General features: G+C 43.8%; 1 protein-coding gene across 2 annotated transcripts in view; it reads left to right on the top strand.

Annotated features, from left to right (window-relative positions):
• Positions 1 to 18,172, top strand: part of KLHL29 (kelch like family member 29) — a 382,418-nt gene that overhangs the window by 9,889 nt on the left and 354,357 nt on the right. Inside the window, exon 2 of one of the 2 annotated variants that reach the window (XM_068937065.1) lies at positions 146 to 211. The exons of the other annotated variant lie outside the window; for it this stretch is intronic. Coding sequence (XP_068793166.1) covers positions 187 to 211 — 25 coding nt within the window. The 5' untranslated portion in view covers positions 146 to 186. The remainder of the gene's footprint in view (positions 1 to 145; positions 212 to 18,172) is intronic. 2 annotated transcript variants of the gene reach the window in all.

Genomic DNA, 18,172 nt, shown 5'->3' with positions numbered 1-18,172 from the left:
TTGAGGTAGAGGTTTAATCAGAGCATTAGGTACCTTTGTACTTTTGATCTTATAAAGCTAGTAGGCTGGGCGAATTGATTAGACTTTTGCTGTATGTAATTTAAATAGCATTTCTGGTTAACTCTCTCCTTCCTCTTATTTTCAGGCCCCACTGTTTATCGTGCAGTTACTCATCTCTATCAAACCATGAACGGGCTCAGATTTCCTCAAGGTACTTATCAAAATGACATTGCATATGACAGTAGATTTAAAAACCGTCCCACTTTCTAAACATTACATTATAAAATTAAGAACGTACCAGTTTTTGAGTAGGTCTGTGACCTGGATTTGACTATAGCCAGTCCTAAGTTTGCTTAAGAGGATGGTTTTCATAGTCTTTTTAGGATAAAATATATATTTTATATGTAAAGATTGCCTGTGAATTTAACAGCAATCACAAATGTGTAGCTTTGGGCTCTCTTGTTGATTAGAGAATTAACATATGCCAAAAAAAAAAAAAAAAAGGTGGGGCGGTTGTGTTTTTGTTTTTTCTTCCCCTGTGCTTGTTAGGCATGGTAGCATGTATATCTAAGATATGTAACTGTTTTAAGGGTTGGGGAGGGAAAGGGAAAATAGCAAAGCTTACCCTTGTAATTGCTACTCTAAAGCAAAGCTTTTCTGAGGAAACGACTAACCATCAGGAGCTCATTAAGATCCAAGAAATGTCAGTACTTATCATACCTAGATAATCTTGTTATTTTTAATTTTAGGCAAAATTTAGGAGTGTGGCCATTGCACATGTATAACCATTACATGCACAAATGCAGTATTTAATCTTGACTTGTTGTATCTAATAAGTGGAATATGTTGGACTGCCGTTGCAATCGGCACAAAATGTGGAGAGAAGTCTGCAAGAGTGATGGTCACCGAGCTTATACGGTGCAACAAAAAGCCTCTCTCTTCGCAGAGAAAATCTTAAATGTAAATGTAGACCTCTGGGTGGGCTGTTGGCAAAGAAGGAAAAAATGTGGGGTCTTTTGAATTTTCAAGTAAAAATCTCTTATGTCTGAGCTAAAAACCATCTGTTAGCCAAGCCCGCTTATCAATTGGTATGTGACCTGGCTGCCACTAGAGAGGGACGGAGCTCTATACAGAGCAGGGGTGTATTACTTATAGAAAGGACAGTTTTCAAATAAATCATGCTTACTTTTTTTGGCTGTTTTGCTCTCTTTTTTGAAGGTAGAAAAGAAAAAGGTGAAAGATGAATCTTGCTACTTATTTGTACCTAAGAACATCTTCACAAGAGAAGTTTTGTTGACCAGAAACATGTTTAAAAGGACAGAAATGCTTCACTTCCTGCATATGTATCACACTCGTAAATATTGCCACCATGAAACGACAATTAACTGCACATTGTATGGTGGAATCTCGAAACAAATGTCTAACCGTCAGGGTGAATAGAGGAAGTATCATATCCAGAGCGCATCCAGCAGCACGGATGCTCCCCGAGGAGCTCTGGAAAGCAGTAGAGTTCTTCCATTTTCTGTTGTGTGGCACAAATGTTTTATGTTGCTTGTCCTTTTTTTTTTTTTTTTTTTTTTTTTTTTTTGCAGCAGCAGCTCTGGAGCTTTCCTGTTGCCCCCCTGCCCCCTCCGAACCCCCCCCCCCCCCCCCAAAAAAAAAAAAAATCTCAGGAAACTATATGGGGTCAACTGTTACGGTTCTGTTTCTAACTGCAATTTGTGCTGGCCATTTTAGAGCAGTCAGGCTTTTTAGTTGCATCTGCCTGGTGGCTCTGCAGCTCCAGATTAGGCATTTTGTCCCAGCAGTCTTCCTTTATTTATTTTTTTTTTTTAATGTCTTCAGTGTAGCTATGCAGGCACTCTGTCCCCAAATTGTCACTGTTCCCTCTTCAGTCAGTATATCCTAAGTCTCCAGTTCCTTTCTTTCAATTTATTTTGTCCCAGGCTATCTGGAAGTACCACCCAAAACTATTGAGCATTTTAATGATGCAATGCATGTTGTTAGGTTCAATTTATTGTTCAAGGGTTTTCCTTCCTTGTCCTTTCTGTTTAGACAGTAAATTCTTCTGGGGCAAAGGCTGTTATATTTTTGTCTGTACAATTCCTCCTTCCTAGCTGAGCCCTGTACTCTGACAGGACAAGCACGATACATAAGCTGTAAAAATGCTATTCTTTTCCCTCTTCCTTTCTCCAGTCTACTCTGCAGATATTCTTTTAAATTTTTCTTTTGCCTCAGCATACCTTAACTTTCCTTTTCACTTTCTTTAATTACTTATTTTAGTGTTGGGAAAAAGTATCCTCCACAGGCAAAGTGAACATTAAATACTAATTTTAGGAATCATGAATATCTTTTTTTAATTATTATTATTATTTTTTTACTTCTCTGGGTTAGGAACCTAGAGTGCGTATGAGCTAGGTATTTAGCAGTAAAAAACCGGGCTCGCTAGTCACCAGTGTATCTGTTTTTCCGGAAAGCGAGTCTGTGCTTTGTCTCACTCCATTAAAAATAGTAATCCCAGGAATATGCTGAGGTCCCTGAACTATTTAGGAGGTGTTTGTTGCTGTAGAGGTCCACAGTCACGCCCACCAGAGGGCATTTTATCACCAATTTCTTGGGGAGAAAGTTTTTCTGAAGTGACGCTTTAAAGTAATAAATATTGGGAGAAAAAGCAGCGTCTGAAACGTTGTGCATAAAGCTTTTTTGTTTATATATAAATACATATGCTTATTTGCTGGCTACATTTATATGTAAATAAGCACTGATGTCAGCTTGACTAGTTGGGTTTCCCCTCTGTTTGTTTCCGAAATCGTTTTAGATTGGACTTGAGGATAGTCTGGAGAAAAAGGAATCCTTTAAGGATCTCTGGCAGCTGGTATAGCCATTGGTAACCAAGAAATTGGACTCCATAGCAAGCAAGTGCGGCAGATAGCTGCCTCGCAGCTCTGCTCCCCTCCTTGCGGGCTCGCAGAAGGAAAGGCTTCTGGTCGGGAGCACTACTCGCTTAGCAGGCTGAAATTTGCAAATACACCCGAGAGTAAAGCCCCTGCATCTTAAGGAAACATTTGGCAGCCAGGGAAGTGTACATCTGCCAGATGGACCTGACGTCTTGCATTTGGCAGCAGTTAATGCTAAGGCACGATATCACGCACAACCCAAGAATGACAGCTAGGAAGAGAATTTTTATTTTTAAGAACTGTACTTTGTTTGCATTTTTTGTTTCTCTGCCATCCGTTTGCCTTTATGAAAGAAAGCTTGCGTAGAAAGGAGAAAATCTGCTGCTGGAAATGTCTCATCTCATCCCTTCTCCGGGTGCCTGGCATTGTGTCTGTGCTGAAGGTCAGGCCGCCCTGGTTCAGATTTGTGACCTCGGGCAGCGCACGGAATGTGAGTTACTCCCTGGACACCCGTCCTGAGCGCAGTTGGGGACTGGCGGTGCGGGCGCTGTGCTGTGCAGGGGACCCTTTGGAAAGAGATGGGAATAACTCGGAGCTTCCGTTGTGGAAGGGGCTGATGTCATGAGGGTGGATTACAAGGAAGCGTAGTTGACTTCTGTTCTCCAAGGTGTTCTGACCTACACCCTGCACCTCACTGGAGCACGTACAGACCTACGAATGCCTCCAATGAGATGCATATAGAGGCTTTGACTTCTTTAAGGATCTAGTTCTAACCCACAGAAGTTGGGGGAGGTCTTGGTAGGAAGGAGGGGAAGCCAAAGTACATGCCAGCAGCATAGTTGTCTGGAGCGCACCGCTTGGAGGAGGGTTCCTCACTGTGGATAGATGCTCTGTGCAGAGTTGGTGGTGGAGGACAGAAGGTGTTGTGGTCCCTCTCCATGCGTGACTGTTTCCCCCACTGGGGAAGGTGGGGGCAGTGCTGGGCTCTGGGGAGCTCTTCACTCTCTCCAAAACGGAGCTCAGACCCTCCGCAAATGGTTGTTGGGGAACTGCGTGGAAACAAGTGCTCACACCCTAAAAATAAATGTGCGCAGTGAGAAAGCGAGGTGGAGAATTAATCAAGGCTAGCTCCTGCCTGATCAGCAGCAGGCAGTCTCCTAGTAAAATGTCTGAATGTTTTTCAACCTCTTTATTCGGATGATAGATACTTTGGCCAGGAAATATTTTTCCAGCTGTATTAGTGTCTGTGCAAATAAACGACTTGTAAAAGAATTTTATTAACCCTGTGGGACTGAAACTTTGAATAAAATATTTTAGCTAGAGATTTGCTTTCCAGAACTGTACTAAAGATTTGATAAGTCCTATGTCTTTGTCACCTTGTCATCTCTGGGTTTACTACCTCAATACCAGTGAGGGCTGTAAAAGAGATCTTACGGTTAAGAGCTGGGAGTAAAGTGTTTTTTTTTTTTTTTCCATCTTTGCTCATCTTTGAGGGCTCAAATGTAAATCTACAATAAAAAAGCAGGTACTTACATGTCTTTGGATCCAATCCTGTATGTCACTGTCTCTCCTTTTAACTATACCTGTGGCAACTAATTACAAATTTTGAGCCCAAAGCGTAGAGACTCAGATGAGCCACTGCTGTGCCAGTGGGTGAGTAAGTCTGCTAGGAACTTTGTTAGGATAAAAAAAAAAGTAGATGGCAGCACTAAGCTGTTGTGAGGGAGAGAGGATTTGAAGGTGAGAAGGATGAAAAAGCCCGTTAAATCTGCAATTATTGCAACAGTGCAAAGCTCCTGAAACATTATAGTAACTCATATTAGTAGAAGAACCTTGCAATCTGGTTTCCCTGCTGTTACACTGGGAATAGACACTACTGCTTCCTCTCATTTCATTAGCAAGGACCGTATGAGGTCTCCGTGTAATTCTGAGCTAAAACAAGCACATATCTGGGTTTCCTACCGAGTGACTTAAGGATTTGACCTGGCTGCTCTTTGCATCTTGGTTCTAACTTATTAGCAGGATTTGCTAGCGTATCAGAAGTAATTCCTTGGCTTCCAAAATGCGTGGAAGAAGAAACATACCTAATTTCAGTATATTTTTATTTTGGAGTATAACTACAGCCAAGTTCTGGAAGTTTATGGCAAAAGTAGCTGAGAGCCTTTCCAGACCCGACAGAAATCTTCTCACGAACCTGCTGATTATCCAGTGTCTGAATCTGTATTTTGGTTTGCTCGAGCAGAAGCTTTTTTGTATTAAAAACAACTACTTATCACTTTTTGCTAACTTCCTTGCTTCGCTCCAGGCTGGTATCAAACACTGAATGTTTTGAGGAGTATTTCGAACATTCCTCTGGAGACAAGAAAAAAAAAAAACCCGCTACAGTTGTGTTGGAGCCAGGTGACAGACTTGCTTGTAAAATATTTCTTGAATAGAAAGGGCCTGTGTTTCCATTCTGCTAGCTCTAAAGTAAAACAAAAAAAAGTCTTTGTTTTGTTATTTTCCTGCTTTCTGAGGCAGATTGCCCACTGCTATTCAGAGGAACTAGCAGCATGCCCCTGAGGGATGGGGAGCAACCTGGATACCTTAATGGCGGGTGTAAAGGTCCAATTTTGAATGGAATGGGACAGGAGAACACCTACGTGGTTTAATTCTGATATAACCACAAAGCCTGCAGGCACAGAGCTGTTTCCAGCTTCTTGTCCTACCCATGCTCTCGTTAGCTAGTAGGAAAGCCCACTAAAGGCATCCTAGAAAATCAGCTTCCCCAGTAGTGTGCGGTATATCAGAAAGGAGACTTAGTAGGTGGCACGAAACCACAAGAAGCAGAAAGGAGGTAACAAACGCTCCTAGCTAGGAATTAAGGCTGATTTATGAAGCTGAAGCGTTTTACAGTAATGAGGGCTTGCAGAGACCAACTGAATTAGCTGGGGTTATCGTAGCCAGGACCTGAACCGCAGTGCGTCCTCTGCAAATAATGTCGCCTTCCCCCTCAATTTTGGGTTGTAAATCTGTTGTTGAAAAGATAACTAGTATTTTATATTGCCGCAGAGGGGGAGATGTGGTGGATACCTCACCGGTCTGGGCATGAGGGCAGGGCACGAGGCTGGGAGTGAGAGGATCTGCATTCGCTTCCGCGCTCTTAAAGCTGCCCGATGGGGTGACGACAGGATGGCTCTTAAATTGTTATGAATATAAATAAATATATCCTAAGCAATGTCAGGACCTCTTCGGCCCCCTGGAGCAGCTGGCAGAGCCTGGCGCGGTTACGCTCTCGCTCGCAGCAGCGTGGCCGCCTCCAGCGTGCCGCTGGAGAACGGCCCCTTGTCTGGGCCAGGTCGCGTTTAACCGAAGCGAGGCAGAAGCAGCTGAATTGAGTCCACAGCCTGCAAACACCTCCATTTCCGCAATCGCTCGCCCGAGGAGTGTTTGGATTTGGGGGAATTACCTTTTTCCTAGCGGGAAGGGCAGACAGCATAACCCCTCGGCGTTGCTGCCGAGACCGGTGACTCGGGGGCTCGCTGTGTGCCCGGCGTCCTCCCGCCTCCCGTATGCACAGGGAAAGAGAGGAATTGCATATTTCGTGATTTTTTGCATAACTGAAATGTGTTCCATGTTTTCAGTGTTAATATTGTTCTCTAATTCAGTAACCGTGTCCCGCCAGTTTGAATCTGTCATTAGTACTTAACAACAACCTTTAGCAAGAAGCATTGCTTAAAGCGCGTGTGTTCTGCAGCTCTGCCAAGGCGTAGTTCTCATGGCACTTCTGGTAGTAATTACACGTAAAATAACTATGAGCATTTGATTAATCAATTGCAAATATAGACTGGATGGTTGGATATTTGATTAATTAAAGCATATGCCGTATCAAAAAAAAATTCCCAAATCTAAAAAACAAAACCTAACAACTTTGTATACACAGTTTGTATATAAAACAGCCTGTAGCTTCTCTGTCTGGACTGCAAGTTAAAAAAGTAACTTAACTTTATGTGATGCCGACTGTATGGAGTGTTGTTTTGCTTACTGTAGGAATTTTAGGGGTTTTAAAATAGTAGAAAAAGTCTCTGCTAAAATAAAACAGCTGTTGAGACAGCAAGTAGTTCATACTTCTGGAAAATCAAACAGGTTTTAATATTCCAACTCTTTGATGCCCTCTTGAACAGCTCAGGTAGTTAGTGGATAAACATTGAAGAGAGAAGATCATGCTCACTTAACTCTTTCTATTCGGAAAGAAGACAGGGTATACGGGTTTTTTTTTCTTGGTTGTCTTAAATTGAGTTACATGTGCAGGATTAACTCGTTCCTTTTTTAAAATGAGCGTTCACTGAATTTGATGAAAATATTTTTCTGAAAAACCACCGTTTTCATGGGCCAAATCCTTATAGTAACGTAGCTAAATGAAGCTTGAAAACAGTCAAGCTGACCAAGGAGCTGATGAAGCACCTACTCCCAGCAGTTCCCATGGCCAGATGGCTCATAAAAGGAGAAATGACATTTTGCTTTGCTCTGTCTCTCACTGCCTTTCAGAGATTACTTTGGAAGTTAAATACCTCGTTCCAAGAGCATCATGAACTTTTGAAACTCTAGATGTTCTTAACCATCTAAACATATCTAATTGCTTTGGGGGAATTCTTGCTTTTTTGGCCTTGACAGTTTCTTTTGGCTTCAAGTTCTGCCTTCTAGTTAGGCATTTTGAGACTCCCTTATTTTTATCTGTTCCATAACTTGCAGCTTTTATTGAATTCCCCCTTGTTATGAGACCAAGAGGAGAGAAACTCAAGTTATGACTTTTCTGTGCTAGTCACGATTTTACATTTTTATTTTGTCTCTAAAGTCAGCTATTCTGTCTTCAGCCTGCCTTCAAATAAGAGTCTTCACATCCAAAATATTGTTCTTATGGTCCTCTGAGCCCTCTCTGAGTCTGCAGTATCGCCCTTGAATTTGGGTGTCTAGTACGAGGAGCAAGGAAGTAATACTATTGATTTGATAATGGCACTTCAGAACTGCATTTACTATTCAAGCTAACACAGTGAGGGTTTGGGGGGGTTTATTTTCCCTGTCTCAGTGGAGGCTCAGTTGCAATCCTCTAGCAGTTGTTTCAGGATTTTCTATGACCTCTCCAGGATGATGCCCATATTAATTTAAGCTAAGATATCTGGATTTCTCTCCCTCATAGGAACTGGATTGATCTGTTCTGCATATTCCAATGCAGATGTTGGTAGATATTTTTAAAGATGGGAGTTTCCCTTTTGCTTAGATCAATGACTTGCCTGAGAGATCCTGCAGATTAAGACGTTTTTTGGAAATCTGTGAATCTGATCTTGTTGTGTCCTTGAAACTATGCTAACCTAAAGAAATTTGTGCAAAGATGCTCATTTCTCGTGAGTATCATGTATTAATCAAGGGTCCAGTCCTGCGGTTACATAGGTTTTGATTCTTTTCCAAGTGTTACATCAGTAGAAGATAGTGATTTGCTAAAGTTTAGCTGTTCTTTTTATATTCTCGGGGTTAGACCGTAATTTTTCTGTCTTTAGTGCTGAGAATCGTGCCCAGATCCTCGCTGGCTGTGCCCAGGCTGCACGCAGGTCTGTGCTGCAATGCATCAATGTGTGTCCGATTCCCCCCAGTGACCAAGCCAGGAGAAGTGATTGAGCGCACTGCTCTGCCTGCATGGTGCCCATCCCCACCCTGCTCCTCTTCACCTGCTGCCTTTTGTGATTTCAACTCAAGTTGAATCTCTTTCAAAAATTTGATTAAAAAACAGAAATAAACAAAGCTGCACAACCTCCCCCAACAAATGTAGCCTTGACACCTATTTGTCACTTCTCAGGTGTCTTCTGCTTTTCTCTTCCATTGTGCTGATTTAGACTGAACAGCAGTGATTTATGAAATACGTCCTGAACAAAGTTGGCTGACTAGGAAGGTTTTCAGTTTGAGGAAACTTAATTACAAGGGAGTAGGAAGGATTTGGATAGTTGGCGTTGTTCTGTTTTTATTCAACTTTCATGAAAATTAGATGCAAGCGTAAGTACCGGAAAATTTCCTTCACGCTGCAAATTCTCAGAAAATATCATTTATAAATATGGAAACAAATAAAAATGTATCACTTGTTTGTTTGCTTGGAAGTAATACTTGTACGTAATCAAGTGACTCCAGAAGCTGGCAAACCGCTTTAAGAAAAACATCAAATGTGATTAAAGAAAACACCGAGTTGGCAACTGTTGGCCCTTTATTGCGGTTAGGGCTTCTCAGTGCTCCTGAAACAACGTGAGAATAAATAATAACTGTCTTGTTTTCTTGAGAAAATCTGAGGCGGTCGTAGCTGTTGAGCCGCAGCCTTTCCCTTCTGCTCAGTGACTTCCCGCGTTCCTGCGGCACCTTTCGCTTGCACGTGTCAGGGACTTTGCAGACTTCAGCGGACGGGGAAGGTGAGAGGCAGAGACGAGATGGGAAATTTGCCTGAGGCTATCAAATCAAACGTATTCCCAGGTCTGGTGGCAAGATTGCGAGCAGCACATTTTTCTCAAAAGCTCACGTAATCTCCCGTCCCACAGGCCAGCGCTGTTTGCTTATGCCTAGGTGGTCTCGAAGGTGACCTGCCTTCGGAGGTAGGCTGGTGGCTGCAGCAAGGTGGCTTGTGATAATAAAACCACATCTGCCCACTGCTAAGGGCTCCGCTGGCCTTATAAAGGTAAAATTTTAGTTCTGCTATCGCAGTCCCTCCCAGGCCTCATACAGTAGATGGAGACAAGATATTTAGCGATTCTTTTTTCTTTCCCTGAAGGTTAAGTGGTCCTTCACCTCCAAAAGATTGAGAAATCTTCTGTGTCACACGCTGCCACAGCAATGCCTGCTAAAATAGAAAAATCAGAGCTCTAATTTTTCTCTTTTATTTCGTGAAATACCTGTTCTCCATTTCAGATGGACATGGTAGTACAGCGAGACTGGGGCACGTTGTGTGGCTTCCTTGGCAGACCCCCAGAGTGCATCAGCTCCGCAGCGGCTGACAGTCCAGAGACCTCAGCAGGGAGATGGGGATCATGCGTGAGCGGAAGCGTAGCTGGCAAATGCCAAGTGGGAGGTGCAGCAGGCAGAAAGATGCCGTTTTGGAGTTGGGAAGGCTGAGGTGCAGCTTTTTGAGCCTGGCAGAGGCAGCCAGCAGCAGCTGCAACGGAGGGATGCCTTGGAGCAGCCTGTGGACAGCAGAAAAGCAGCAAAGCTGGGGTGAAAAACCAGCTGGCGGTGACTTGTGACAGCTTCCTTTGGAGGTTCATGGTCTGTAGGATGGTGTGAGGTGCTCAGGCAATGCCAAAAAGCCATCCCCCGCAAAGGGAAATACATGCACTTTTTGGTTGGTGATTATGGGATGCCAGCGTAGATTAGCCTTACAGCATCTTAAGCAGTTAGGTTGTCTGTGCTGCCTTCTGCTGTGGGGACTTGGTCGAATTGAGGCAGATCATCATAACTGCTTGCTTCCTGAGATGAGGTGCCTCTTGTAAGTGTGGGAAGCGGGGGGCAGCAGTTTTTGGGTTACCCAGGAGGATATGGGTAACTGTAACCTGTAATACCGTCCAAAGTGGTACCTCTCCATGTAGGTGTTGTGCAGCGAGCCTTTATGTTGGCACAGCAACAAACGGAGCTGGTAGGCTTGTCTGTAGGGCTGTGATCTCGGCAGATAGTCTGTATCCTAGAGCTGCAGGATGCTGTGAGGCTCCCTCTACAGCGTACTGTCTGCAGGTGCTTTCCATTGCTCGCAAAAATGCTGAGTAATGCGGTAGGAAGAGCCTTTCCCCCTTTCTGGGCATATGGAGCCCAGTGACTGGGAGTGGCTACGCGTTACCTCTTTTTCCATAGCGGAGGGAAGCCAGAGCAGTGGGCTGCAGAGCTTGAGAAGTGAGCTAGGAGAGAAACTCTTCAGCAGGAGGATGTCCTTAGAGCGCAGAGCCAGGATCAGAGCAGCAGCGGTGACGACAAGTGGCGTAAGCAGCAGGTATCAGAGCACAAAGGGTGTCAGAAATCCGAAGCACCCTCCAGAAGGGAGACGTCCGTGGAAGAAAAGTGGGATGTGCAGGCGGGAGATGAGAGCTTTTCTTATTTAAGCTTAAAGGAGAATTAGAAGGAGGATAATCTGCTGTGACAGCTGGCAGGTAGCTTCTGCGCTGCTGTGTCAGCAATACAAGAGTCCTCTCTCAGCACCAGTGGCTGCTGGCTGCTGATAGAGGAACGCAACCATTGACGGGCTACGTGGGGACCTTCCCTCCATGCAATGTGAAGGAAGAAGTTGGCTTACGGGGACAGAGAGAGCAAAACACTTCCTTTCTCCATGGAGTAGATGACTTCCAGTTAAAGCGACTATGTAGGATGAAGTGAGGGGGATAAGCTGCACTACTGCTTATACAATTCTGGAAACTTTCTGGTCATTTTTGCTTTTTTGACAAGCTGACAAAGTTGTAATGTCATTGCTGAAAGCTGTTAGATGCTCAAGTCTCTGGATTACTCAAATTTTACCTAGTGTTTCCGTGTTTGAAAACTATTTGAGGATGAAATTATTTATCTAATCTCTCTTTCAGTTGTGTTCACATGGAGATTGGCCATGTTTCCAGCCTGAGAACGTGCTGCCAGATACCTCCCTTTTCTTTTTCAAAATTATATTTAATTTCTTTAATTGCCTTTTCTCTTAATTGTTGTCTCCGTGGGATTTCTTCCCATCAGTTATTAACATACCAATGCAGATGATAGGACAAATCCTTAAGCTTCGAATGGAGGTTGTGGCAGAAAACAGTTAAAAGCCTTCAGCCCTTTGGGGAAACGTGCTACTCCCTGACAAAGTGGTTGGGCAAAAGCTTTCCCCTTTCTAAAACCAAACCAGCCCTGCTGTGGTCTCGTGGGACCTGCTCTGACCTGAAGATCAGGAGACCATGAGTTCCTATTTCAGTTTTTGGCTCTTCATAGCGTTTGTATTTTAGGACTGGGGAGTGTCTGCTGTTTTTGGTATCTGACTGCCACTCGAGAAATAAACTGAGAGGCTGCATGGGGTTCTGGGGCAGCTTTTCGTGATCTCCTTCCTTCATCTGGCAGCCCACATCCCATCCACTCAGCACAGCTTCGTGTGCGAAATCCTGTGCTTGCTGACAATCCCACCTCAGAGTGGGAACCAAGCCCAGGAGCTGGAGTATTTCCCCCTAAAAGTCACAGTAATGCTAGCAAAGTCCATGCATCTCTTGCTAGCAGTTGGTCCACGCAAGCTTTAATTTACATCTTGCCTAAAGACAAAGGTTGGTGCTTTGAAAATCAGAAGAGTCAGGGTTTAGCTCCTCCCATAAAAGCAATAATGTGGAGCAATAACAGCAAAACTCCCACGTGTGGAGAGCTTGCTGGAATGATTTGACCACTTAAACTGGTCAAATCCAGGGTAAGTAGGAAGACATAAGCACCTAACTTAATTTCTGAGAATGAATAAAACAATATATCAGAATAAAATGCTAAAATGCCTTAGTTTACAGATGTGATGTAGAAAGAGATGTTCTTTCGAATTCAACTCGATGTCTTTAGCTTGAAAAGCAAACCTGCAACGAGGATCAAATCCAAATCTATTACGCCGGAGAGTTGTCTGTCCCGCAGAGGAGGTCCCTGAAGCACAGGGACCTCTTCCAGCAGTGTCGGGCACATCTGGTGACTCCTACCCCACAAGAAGGTTTAGGAGCAGAAAACACGGATTGTCTATCACACAAGTCTCTTGAGCTCTCTTTACTGCTTTTCCATCATTTCTAGTGACAGAGGGCAGGCAGTGTCTGCTACATCAGTTTTTCTTTTTTTTTTTGTTTACTTTTTTTAAAAAAAAAAGCATTTAGGAAGAGTTCAGTACTGCAAAACAGGCAGGCAAACTAGTCTGCTAGGAAGCATCATAATTAAAAGCAAACTACAGTTGTCAAAATAAATGAACAAAACACAGTTTATGATGCATTACCTTGTTTGCTGACTTGCAGATTACCAAGTTTTTTGGATTAGCAAGTGGTCTCCCCCTCATTAGTGAGTATTAATTAGATTCTGCTGGGATACTGATTGGCCAGTTTGAGAACAGGGAAAGAAAAGGAAGAGTTGTTCAGACCAGAACCGACAACACGCTGGTTGGCTGGATCTAAGTGTAAAGGCATAATTTAAGTTCTCCTGACTGGGGAGAAGCAGCTGGCTGCCACCGGCTAGGACAGCAGCGTATGTGCCGTTGCGTCTTCAGTCCTAGCTCAGTTGCACTGGAATTCAGGCTTAATTTTTGGAAAATGTCAGAGGTGTTGCCGAGCCCCTTGTGCTGCCGAGCCCAGGCCGTGAACTGCCCTTTGCTTTCCCCCCCGCGGCGCTGGGAGGGGAGCCGTGCTGCTCTGCTCTTTTCCACCCATGAGCAGCTGCCTCTGCTGTTACTCATGGCTTTCCCAGAAGGTACGAGCTGAAATTGGTGCAACTCCTGCCAGCTCCTCTGCTGTCCACGAGGCTGTGAATAGCGTTAGTGAAAACTGACCATAGAAGAAATTCTCGGGTTGCCGTTTGGAAAGCGAACGGCTGCGTCTGCAGCGTGTCCGGGAAGGACGCGCTGATTTGTGTCACGGATGCACGCTGAATCTCTGCGGCAGAAGGGGTTACAATGTGCGCGTCAGGGAGGCAGAGCAGATCATTTTAGCAAATGCATTAGTTGTTAGGGAATGATTAGGGAGGAATCCCACCCCCTTCATACCAAAGGAGGTTTCTTTCTTGACTGATGAATTTTTTACATATGTATGAAACTAAGAAGCGTAGGACAGAAACTACATGATTCCTTGGCCAGCTTTTTAATTGACCTTCAGCGCTTTATGCTCCCACATCTGTGTGCTGCTAGCTGTCTTGGCAAGTTTTCTGGATGCGGTAAAACACGAGTTGTATCGCTCTTACCTTACGAGGAAGTTAGCTGTGGTGATGCAGAACCAAACAGCCTCAGCGGTTTTTAGCAGGGAAAGGGAGTGCCACAGGAGTGGCAATGGGAAGGACGGCCCGATGACGTGAAGTAGCAGTAGACGCTCCTAGTGTTTCTAGCCCTCAGGATGCCAAGGAATAAGTCACGCTTTCAGGTACCTGAATGTTACTCCTCGACCTTGCTAATAAGTCTAATAGCTGCATCTAACCTGCAAATTGAGAGCGTGGCCCTCTATCAATCAGCCTCTTCTGTGCTTAGTGCAGGTGTTTGCAAAACCCCTGTTCAGAGCTATGTTCCTTTGCGTTGACCTGGCAAGCTTGGCATGGAATCGGTGCTTTCCTTCATCCTGTTAATTGCTCTGGTCCACATCTTGGCTGGCACGTGCTTCTGATAAGTTTATTCTGAATTTTGTCCCCAAACTCTTTTGGTTCTGTTAGGAATACCGTTGGCATGTGCATTTAGCAGTCTTAATTTTTTTTTTATAAGTTTATTTATCCTGAGAAATACAGTAAGCAAAGCCAGATTGAATGAGTTGGTTATGCTTGGTCTGTAGTGTTCCATTCACTACATATTGCTGGCAAATTATAAGGCTTACAAATAGCTCTCTTTCATGCTGAACTTCTTATTTGCAGGGTATTACAACCTCACTCTAAAATGCTGAAGTCCTTCCAGTATTTTTAGGAGAAGCACAAGTTAATTTTAGAACCTGTGGTAAAACAGATTGATTAGTAACTTGGGATAGCTCGAGCACAGAGAGCACTGGGGTGTCATAACTCTCTGGAAGAGTCATCTGTGTCTAGCTGAGCCCCAAAGGATGCAATACCTCTCAAGCCACATTGCAGTCGCTGAAGGCTACGGAGATGGATGTTCCCCTTGTTATCGAGGGGAGACATCTGGACTGACTCCAGAGTGGGACTTGCTCTGCCCTCTTGGTCTCTGGCTGAGAATTCTTCAGGCATGCTGGAAAAATAGTTCATTTAGCAAGGTTTCTCAGGAAAGCCAAGGGCTACGTTAAGGTTAACGTTGCTGCGAAAGAGAAGGTTTTTCCACATTATTGCCATGTGCACATTTTTGCTTTATTTTGCTGTGATGGTCAGCGTTTAACTGTGTGCTGAACTGCCAGGTCAGCTAAGCTAGGCTTGCAAGGCATCTTTGCTTATGCAGTGCTGCATGTTTCACTGCTGAGCTGTCAGGTGAACTGCCAACCATTAAAATACAAAGATCTAATTTGGATACCTTCGTATTGCATAAAGTTTGTAAGGAAGCCTGAGCTCAGGTTCTTGAGCTAAATCAGTCAGAGGAAGAATTAAACATGGAGTTTCTCATGTTGCGCTGTGAAAGCACTAAATGGAAAGGCAGCTCCCATTTTTGGTCCGATGCATAAGCGGAAGAATAGCGTGAATCTCATAGGGTATGAGCTGTTAGATTAGCCCTTGGCAACATCTGGACCCAGATGCGCTTTTATTTTCATGCCTGTCATTGAAGACTTAAATAGCATAGAGGGACACTGTCAGGAGAAAATTATGTTGGGATTTTTTGTGATTATCATTGATGTCTGAATTCCTAAAACCTATTCACTAAGGCGTCTCCGTTCATATCGTGATCTAGCCTCTAGAATTTTTTTTTTAAGGAGCTATATTTATTCTATGTAACTGTAAAACACAACAGAAACCAAACCGGTCTGTGGAAGTGGTTTAACCCCATAGAACCAAGCAGATTGCTGGTCTTCTGAGATTATCCTTTCAATCTCTCTACGAGGATTACGAAGTTGGGAAACTCTCCACAATGATGGGGAGGTTGCTGTGTGCGTGTGGCATGTTCTTCCCTTTCTACCCTCTGCCCCCCTCCCACAACATTTTATTTCCAGATGATTGTGCCCTGTTGAATAGAAAATAAACGTACTTGCTCCAGAAGACCCTGCAAAGAAAAACAGAGATCTGCCCTCCCTGTGGGGCCAGAATGCCTAAATGGATAGTTACCAGTGTGAGCAAAGAAGTTACAGTAATAGTAGTTTAGCCACTAGAAAATGTATTCCAAGAGCTATTTGTATTCAAAGAAAATGGGCTAAAAATAAGCCTGTCCCTTATTAATGTTGCATGGTGGTAGAAGGGAAATATTTATCATTTTCCACTTAGATTCTTTTCCTTTCTTTGAACTTAAAATTCATATTGGAAGGGATATGGGGATTTTCACCAACAAGGTATACAGCTAAAAGTGTTTTTTTTTTTTTCCACCCAGCAAACGTGCTTTTATAATTGTCTGTCCCAGCACTTTCTACTACTGAAAATAGCCTTTTCCTGCAGAAGGGTGGAAAAGAGAGTGCTGCAATATGAGATCCCGCTTGTAGAAAATGTGCGCCTTTTGTTTTAAAGACAGCACTAAAAGGATTTGTTTTGGATGCTAAATATGTCAGCGTTGTAAAGAGCCAGCAGCCCACTTTGTTTTAAAATGTTTAAATAATTGTTCATATGCTCTGCCTGCTTGAATTATGATTAATTATATAAGTCGCGATTTGGTAAGAAACAGCACTAGAATGGAATATCTGGGGGGGGGGGGGGGATTGTCTTGCTGCTTTTTTAAAAAATTGTGTTTAAAAAAGTAAAAGGGAGAAAAATAAGTCCTGGCGAAGAAAGGCCAGCTGGCGTTATTGCGGAGTAGCGGGGGAGAAGGCTGAGCATCGCGGAGGCACAGCATGACGGGAGGCAGCCGGGAGGATTAAGGTATCTTAGAACTTCTTTGCCGCGGGCTTAGCTCTGGTGGCAGAGGGGACGCGTGATTCCCCTTTTTAGTTGTTTATGTCATCTACGGTGAGACCGGGGGAAGCAGTCAGCGCTTCGCCGCCGCTTTTTGCGGGACGGGGGAAGCCGGAGCGGAGGCCGGGGCTCTGCGGAAGCGGGGATGGAGGAAACGGGAGGGGTATGTTAGGGTGATGAATCTGCTCGCCCGTGCGTCTGGATGAGTAAAAGGGTGGTGGATGTGGCCGTTTGAGTGGCAAAGGTCTCAAGTGTGGATTTGGAGCAATAAAAGTAGGCACCGCTGGCACGCGCCACTTCGACAGGAGTGCTCGACTGGCAGAACTCTGCCAGTATTTTTAAATATTTTGTATTGGACATTGCAGGACTACTGTTACCTCCTGTTTTAGACAGACGTCGTTTTTAAGCTGTCATAGGCTAGACTACATTTTATTAGATGCCCAGTTTTATAAAGCGGTACGAATCCATGAACTCTGTCTTTCTGGATATTCATAATGCATTCATTTTGATATTGTTTTTATGGAAGTGCAGGAAGGACTGACTTGAGTTCAAGTTGCAGATCAGACCCCAGTAATGTCAATTTGCTTTAGGACTTGGTTTCACATTGCAAATATCAGTGCAATTAACTTGTGTGGGTGTATGTATTTATATACTTAAGCTCCACAAAATTAAAAAAAAACAAAAACAAAAACTCCTCAGCTCAAAGGTTTTCAGACTTCCTCTAAGGTAAGGTTGACAGTATCTCTTCAGTACTTGCATGGACAGTATCTCCTAACTACTTCCATTATTCAGTTTTAAAACATAAGTACTTGTGCCTCTTATCTGCTGTGACCATTGTTCGAAGAGAGAAAATCAACATTCGCTGTAGCTTTTTTTTTTTTTAACTTTCAAGATATTGAGCCCTTGTGCCCTAATCTCCCTCTCTCGGAAGGGATTGTAGGAACTGAAGTGCTGACGCGCTGCCTGTATTTCAATCCTCTTTGAGAACTTTTCTTCTTCTTCTTCTTCTTTTTTTTTTTTTTTAATATTTAAACGTCGAAGTCCGCTTGCAGCCCATCGCGGTTGGTAGCTGCTGAGCCGCTTGCGTTTTGAGGAGGCAACCGCAGCCTGTTTCATGATGACTGAGATCTGGACGCTGGCGGATTTAGTAAGCCCTCAGGGCAGAGGTTGGCCGGACCTTAGGGACAGCCCTTAAATACACATGCCTTCACCTTGGCCAAAGCCTGCTCGTACTTCTGGAAATACCTCTTTCGTTATGCCGAAAGGCTTAATGCCGGCGTTACGTAGTACGAGGTCGACTAATGTTATTGCCTTAGCTGGTCTGAACTGGACTACGCTAAATGCCGCCCAGCCCTTCAGGCACTATTTACAAAAGTAACTTGAGAAAACGTTATAGAGAGCTAACAGGCGGTGGGCGCATCTCGAAATGGTGGCAGGCGATTGCAGTCGCAGACTGACGGTGTAATTCTTCGCATTTCTGACTTTTGCAGGCTCTTATTTTTTGCTTCATTATGGTTATGCTTTTTTAAGAGATTCTTTCTCTTCTCTCATATTTCTGAGAGGTTCCTGAATTAGTCTCG

The sequence above is a fragment of the Struthio camelus genome, chromosome 3, assembly GCF_040807025.1.
Source record: "Struthio camelus isolate bStrCam1 chromosome 3, bStrCam1.hap1, whole genome shotgun sequence".
NCBI classification, from domain to species: Eukaryota; Metazoa; Chordata; class Aves; order Struthioniformes; family Struthionidae; genus Struthio; species Struthio camelus.
Note: the sequence above shows the minus strand (reverse complement) of the source record. Positions and strands in the feature narration are given on the sequence as shown.